This window comes from the organism of the source record quoted next, unplaced genomic scaffold (genome assembly GCF_019419815.1).
Source record: "Pyrus x bretschneideri cultivar Hongxiangsu unplaced genomic scaffold, Pyrus_bretschneideri_v1 Contig73, whole genome shotgun sequence".
Classification (NCBI taxonomy): Eukaryota; Viridiplantae; Streptophyta; class Magnoliopsida; order Rosales; family Rosaceae; genus Pyrus; species Pyrus x bretschneideri.
In genome coordinates this window covers 1,083,330-1,091,044 of record NW_025999813.1, presented here as the reverse complement: position 1 = coordinate 1,091,044, position 7,715 = coordinate 1,083,330, and the positions used below count along the sequence as shown (strand labels likewise).

Below are 7,715 nucleotides of genomic sequence, written 5' to 3'. Positions count from 1 at the left end.
TGTATAAGGAGTACAATACATTTTTATATATATTTGTCGATAATAACACCAAAGTTTTTAGAGAAAAATCCTTCATTTTGGCGTCTCTTTCATAGTTAGGAGTAAGAAGTCAAGCGTGATATTTCTTATTACATGTCCATCATATAACAAAAGTTAACAACATTTTAGAAAATGCCTCTACAATAAGCATAAGTAACAATTACAATGACTTTCAAGCCATACATAGCCATTAAAATTAAGAAGGGTGGAAATATATTTCAAAACAAGGGCGAAGAAAAATGGTATATTACATGCACAACCAAAAGGATTTCAAAACAAGTTGTAGTTGCTTCTACTTCAATTACACAAACCAAAAGCAAACATATATCAACTTCATTTTTGTTATTGCTTCGCAAATGAAATAAAACCCATTGTAAAATTACATCAAACTGGAAGGGTTCTAGCAGAAGCTGCCTGCCGCTCTGGGGCCTCTTCTTCTTCTTCATTCTCACCTGTCAACTCCTCAAGTGATTTTCCCTTGGATTCCGGCACCAAGAGTGTAAAAACCATGCCGAAAAAGTTGATCACACCAAGCATAATTAGAGAATTCTTCACACCAATGCCAGGTGGGTAGCCTGCATCAGTCTTTGCAGGATTCTTGTCTTGTGCTGCATACAAAAACCCAAATGCCCCAACGATTGCTCCAGCCTTACCGGCTGCAGCTGATATTCCATGACATGTAGACCTCAAACGTGCGGGGAAAATCTCAGCGGGTACAACAAATGTGGTGGCATTGGGTCCGAAATTGGCAAAGAAAAAGGTCAACGAGTAAATCACAACGAACCCAATATTGTTGGCCTTTAGGGTCCAGTGGTGGTAAGGAATTGCCAAAGCAAACATGAACACAGTCATGAAGAAGAATCCCATCAATTGGATTGCAAATCTGCCCATGTAATCAATGAATGCAACAGTGAACCAGTATCCAGGGACAGTGCTGCACATAGCTATTAGGGTTTGTGCTCTTGCAATTCTGTACACCTCATGGATTGCATTCATGCTTTCTGCTTTCGGGATCCACCCAATTGCGCTAAAGATGTCTTTCTGGAACAGATTTTGGCTGTAGAAGGCAATGTCTAGCAAGAACCAAGTAGACGTGGTGCCAAGCAAGTGAAGACCGTGGCGAGCAGCGAATTGCTTGGTGAACAAGCCAAAGCTATTGGACTTCTCTTCAGTAATCTTCTCTAGTTTCTCATCTTCAGCTTCAAGCTCAACATGGAGAACCTTAGACATGTCTGTGGCAGCCTGCTTAGCATTTTTTGCTACGAGGGCTGTGTAACGAGCTGTCTCGGGCATTTTCATACGCCAGTAGTAAGTTAAAAGAGCAGGAAGGGCGCCAACCATTAGAATGATACGCCAGACAAAGTCGGCTTGTGGTGCAAGAGAAGCACGTCTGTCCACAGAGTATGCAGGAGCCTTGAAAGCGTGATCAAACGCGGATGACACAATCAAAGCCACAATCCCACCAGTCAAAATCCCAAATCCTTGCATCGCAAACACCGCGGCAATAAATGCCCCACGAGTCTTTTTATTGGCATACTCGGACATGATTGTGGCTGAGAGGGGATAGTCACCACCAATGCCAAACCCAAGCCAGAACCGGAAGAAACAAAGTGTGGAGATCACACTCTTTGGGTGATCCGAAAACGAAAGGCCTGACGCAACGGAGCATAAAACCATGAGAATAAGGGTCATACCATAGACCTTTTTTCGACCCATTTTGTCTCCGAGCCAACCAAAGAAGAGCTGGCCGGCTAAGGTGCCACATAGAGCCACACCGTTAACAGCAGCAGCCACATTGGGAGGCAATGTGCCGGGTTTTGGGTGAGTTAGGTCGGTGTAGTATATACGACCGAGTAACTTGGACACCAAGGAAATGCAGAAGAGATCGTAAGCATCGGTGAAAAATCCCATTCCAGCAATCACAATTGCTGTGAAGTGGTACAATTGAGTCTTGGCCACATCTAGTGCATTAAGCACTCCCAATTGCTCTCTAGCCATTGCTTGCTACAAAGCTTAGTAATTGTCACAACTTATAACAATGTTAATCTTCCTCTCCACTAGTTCACTGTAAATTAAGTTCATCTGCATAAGAAAAAGGAGTAATGATCAACTGAAGCAAGAAAATAGAAAGAAAATAAACTACATGCGCTACTTAATTGAGCATATGATAAATAAAAAAACAATAATAAATCCCATCTTTATTGTCACAAATTAAAATCCACAACCTTTGTAGAAGCATATCAGTTAAAAGAAAAATTCGTTCATGACTATTTGAAATATTGGAGAAGAAACCTTTTTTTTGTTTTAGAAAATTGGATTTTAATCCTTTAATAAGATGAAGTTTAGATTAATACCTGGTACATGATTCAAAATTGAGTTGAGTCCTTTGATTTTATTTAAATGCCAACATTTATATACCATGTCATTTTTTTTATTTATTTGGTAATTTCAGGACTTTTCTTTTCCTAAGTTTGCACTAATTCATTAAAATATATTTTGGTAGAAATATTTAGATACAGTAATTTATTATAATATATTTCGATAATATTTAAGTACAAACATTTCAATATAAACAAATCAATTTAATATATTCGCTACTATAATTTCAGGACACTTAAGCAAACATTTCTCTACACTTATGTGGTGACATGAAATGAAACACATTAAATAACAAAAAAAGAATATAATTTTAATAAAAAGAAACTTCAAAGAATTAAAATCCATATGTAATCTAACATTTTTTTTTTTCTATCTTTTTTATATTTAATGTTCAAAAGCCCCTTTGTTTTTCTAGTATTGAATCATATAGTCCGTGGAGTGGAGACAAAAGGGAGCGTACGATATTGAATTTTCAAATTCTTGTCATTTATTCACTATGGGCCCGCATAAATTAAATTAATGAAATTGATGGATCAACGACTTGGCTTAAAGCCTAACGCATGTACATGCGTGTGTTTAAAGCAATAATTTTGGGAAATTAACCGTGGTTGATAACTGACTTTCACACCCTAACAGTAAATTTGTTCTAAAACGTCATTCAATAGGGATATTTTTGTTTTTCAAATTTTGCTTTAAAACGTCACTCAAGGAATTCTTTAATAAGATGGATCTTCATTTAAAAAAAAAAAAAGAAAAAAAAGAGGACATCCTTTTAAGCGTTGAATTTGGCTTTAATAAAATTGTGTGGTTGAGATTGTGTAGCCTGAGATTTAATCTTAACCACACAATTTAATCTCAACCACACAATTTCATTAAAGTCAATTCAACGGTCAAGAAAAATGAGGATCGTTCTTGTTAAAGGCTCTCAATAGTGGCATCTCTCCTTTAAAACCAAAGTCTCAAGTCTCGTCTCCTATAGATGGCTGCAAATTACCTCGTTCCAAGATGGTATCACTCCCCCAAGCTTAAAGTATATTTAAGTACCTCTCCCCCTAGCTGATATAGCAAACTATATTTAAGTATCTCTCCCCCTAGCTTCTCAATTATGTAGTAAAAAAATCCCTCGTTCCAAGATGGTATCACTACATATATATAATACAGTTAACCCATGGTAACTTTTTGTTTGTAGGAAATGAGTCTTTTGGTTTTGAAATAGCAGAAGTTATACGATAACGAGTTCACGAACGGGTATCTTTGTAGCTTTGGAGCTCCAGAGATTTGAGAGAAACTCTCAAATTTCAATTGAATAATAGACAAATAAAATACAACCCTAACGATGTTTCTACAGTCTTGGGAAAAAAACTAGAAGCAAAAGCAAACAAAACAGGAAAAAAAACAAAAATACCAAAAACATCCTTTAAAAACTTAAATGCTCTTTTTAACCTTCAAACCGTAATTAATATGTCAAAATTCATCTTATATCTTGGCAAAGCTATGAGTTCTGGAAAGATATCAGAAGTCCAAATTGGACACCGAAAACTCAAAAAACCCTATTCACGCAGCTATCCTGAATTTGTCATTTGAATCATCTCTTCCATTGGCCAAAGAAAAGAAAATCATCTCTTCCATTGCCCAACCGACATAATTATATTTATTTATTTATTTAGCTATGACAATTATTTATTCATAATTATATTTATTTATTTAGCTATGATAATTAAATATCTAAAATACTTTTTTTTTCTCCTCAAAACACTTTTTTTTGTTGTTGAAATAATATATAATACAATTTTATATCTATGAAAAATATTTAATTAACATTTTCATTTACCTATAAAAGGGATGCAAAACAATTATACAAATGAAAATATTACTACTTACCAAAGATACCAAAACAATTATATACTTAAGTCAAAGATATATAAGCATTTAGCAAATTTTAAGACATGTAGAAGCAAAAGAAATATATATTATCTTTAGTTATTATTATCACCATGACAAATTCCAATATAAATTATTCCTCCATATAAGGTAGAATAATACGGACAAAAAGAAAAAAAAAAGTCGAAGAACTTAGCATGGAATTGACAATAAGCAATAAATTTATGTTTCTATACATTTTTAAATTTAGGGACAGATTGAGAATGAAGCATCGGACTAATTTTAATAAAGTTGACTATTCTAATATTTACTAAAAAAAATATGACTTATATCAAGTTCTCTTATGTATCACACGAAAACGAAAGGTTATGCTAGCGATATGGTAGTTTAAATAAAAAACGAAAGTTTTCTGGGGTTTTCTAAAATACTCCAGAAAATTTGGGCTAAAATCTTTTCTATTGAAGGAATTAAAGACAGAAAGGTGGAACAAAAGGCCTGCAGGGGATGACGTGCAAGTTGCTTTGATTGAAGAAAAGAAAATATCAAATTATCTCATATGTGAATACTAAGATGCTAAAACATTGACCTAAAATCAACAAACACTACGTATTTTCTATTCCACATATGAATCTTCGCTATACGTTTTTGAAGTTAGTGGGACCCTGTACTCTGCGTGAAATAGAAGATTATGAATCTACTTCATAAACTGAAATTTAGATTATTTATTTGAATACGCAAAACAAATTGAAATATAAGAACTGGGAAAGTTTCAACTTTCAACGAAGAGCCCAATTGTGCGCAGAAAAAAGCTTTGACTCATGAACAAGTAAAAAAGTTCGTAAGATAAGAAAAGAAATAATATTCGAGTGCTACCCTATTTGCATGGTAACAACCTTTAACTTTTAGAAAGGTAAAGTCTATCTCTACTTTAAGTAGCCCTATCAAGTTCCCAAATTAAGAAAACCAGTTCCAAAAAAGTGAAAGTTTTTTCATGCATGCAAGTCTGAATACACACACACACACACACACACACACACACACACACACAAACACATATTTCGCAGGTTCAAAGAAAAACTGAGTTTGCAGGGACTAATTACCTGCTGCTTGTTGAACTTGACATTTTGAGGAGGGAGATGAGGAAGTGTTGTTGGTTGATGGCGTGGATGTCTAAGAAGAAAGTAGCGGACATTTAAAGGGTTACTGATCCTTCAACGGCAAGAATCAATTCTAGCATCTATTAGAATATTCCTGCCTTAAACTTCAACCTTGCCCGCGCGAAAGTCAACTCTTGAACATAGTCTCTCTCTCTCTCTCTCTCCAAATTCCTTCAATCTATTCTCTCTCCGATTAACTCACAGTTTCTTCTTGGCATTTCCTCGATCGACTATTTAAGATACATTGAAGAAACAAAAATAGAGTAAACATGGTTGTGGTCAAAGCAAAAAAGTCATTGGAGCACCAGTCACGTTGTAATTTTGATCAAGAGATGCAGAAAAATAAATTCCAATTCATAATATTAATAAATTCCATCATCATCAACATCTTAATTGTTATGTTCTGTCAGTTTAATTTTCTATTGCGGATTTGATGTTATATATATTTTTTAATGCTATTTTGGAAGTTGGAAGTCATGGTCTAATATTCATCAATCATGTGAAAGAAAATGGATAACACGAGAAGGACGTTGTATGCCGCTAAAGTAGCTGCGATGCAAGCAAAATGTTCATCAATCGTTTTTTGCCTTTCGTACACTATTTTTTATTTCTGCAATCAGAGAATAAATTAAATTAAAACAACAAAAATTATATATTTTTTTTTTTTTACAAACTATAGCATCGGTGCATTAATTTGTTAGTTGTTGTGGGGGTGGGAGAGGGGATGGAATCCACATTATGGTGCATAGATATAATTATTTTTCGTTATTGTGATAAAATGTCATCTACAAAACAACAAAATCATTAAACATAGATGTCTAAAAGAAAATAAATAAATAAAAGAGTTTTTATCATTTTTCTCGTCTAAATTGCTTTTTACACTTCAAGAGTTCCACTTGCATTTTTGAGTTTTGTGTTTGCCTTTACGAGTGCAACATGAAGTGAATTCTGTTGTGAATTTTAAACCGTGCCGGCATACTATGGTAAGATACATCACCTGACCAGCTCGGTTGGTTGCTACAATTTTGCACTATCAACCCCATATCTTTGGAGCGGTAAAATTAAAAGATCAAGATGATTTTCAGCCTGCGTTCCTGGTTTTGGACTAGTTGGTTGACAGACCAGAAAGAAGGATGTGAGTCTCTGCTCAGTAATGTATTGCATGGCCGAATCCTACTGGCCGAATCCTATGTGAAGTAGAATTGCTTAGAGATCAAGATTGGTTTCTGGCGTGGCTGAGTCTTAGTCGACGTAAGACTATTTGAGGATCAGAGTTGGGTTTTTTGGAAAGATTGGGGACGATCAATAGATTAATTTATGGATAAAGTTGTTGAATTGTAATCTTGTCTTGGCCCAAAAATAATTGATCCGGCCCATACACAAAGAAAGATCCATGCACATGCTAGAAAATTCTAGCAAAGTTCAAGTTGGTGGAAGAGTCTAGAAGAATGGTGAGGATTCCACCAACATACAAGATTAATGTAGATAATTCTAGCTTAGGAAGGTAGTGGAATTATCTAGATATCTCTAGCATGATGTTTCCATGCTTCTCCAAGGTTCCATCCATGCCTATAAAAGGAGAAGGCATCCACACCATTTGTAACAACCAAGAGAGCAAGTAGTAAGAAGTGAGAGTGTCAAGTAAGAAGTAAGAAGAAGCAACAAAGCTTCTGAGAGTGTTTGAGTGTTTCCTCTTTTACTAAGTTTGTGAGTGAATAAAAACCTTGTGTAATACTTTGAGAATTCTATCTTTCTCTTGCCTATCAATTCCGCTGCGTTACATTCTTCTTTGTGAGATAAACATATCTAGAGTAGTGAAGCATTTTTAAACCCCAACAAAAGTATGACTTGATCACATAATAAGTCTAGGTTCAAAATCCTAATTTGAGTCGATGTAGGCGGGACTTGGTGGTAATTGAGTTTCGGTGGGAGAATGATTTGTAAGGATATTAAGGATAATTCCAAGTATGTCAAGATTATATTTTGAGAATACTATCAAACTCTACAACTTGAACATCAAGTAATCTGTTCCTATAAATGCAAGAGTTTGGCAAAGTGAGAAGTACCCTCTTCTTCTTGTATCTTTTGTATTTCAATTTCAATTTATTGTTTACTACAACGGGTAAGGTTTACATCTCTGACAAAGTGTTACTTCTTTTTTTTTTTTTTTTTTTTAACTTTATAAAACTCTGTTGTACCGTCAAGTTTTTTTGGGGGGCATTTAGATTTGGGTTCATAAAATCAACATGTTATTAGGTT

General features: G+C 34.8%; 1 protein-coding gene across 1 annotated transcript; it reads right to left on the bottom strand.

Moving 5' to 3' along the window:
• Positions 1-229: 229 nt before the first annotated feature.
• Positions 230-5,552, bottom strand: LOC103967464 (inorganic phosphate transporter 1-4). Its single transcript, XM_009380718.3, has 2 exons — positions 5,400-5,552; positions 230-2,121 (listed from the first exon to the last, which is right to left on the bottom strand). Exon 2 carries the CDS (start codon positions 2,035-2,037, stop codon positions 424-426), a length of 1,614 nt encoding a protein of 537 aa, XP_009378993.2. The 5' UTR covers positions 2,038-2,121; positions 5,400-5,552; the 3' UTR covers positions 230-423.
• Between the last annotated feature and the right edge of the window lie 2,163 nt (positions 5,553-7,715).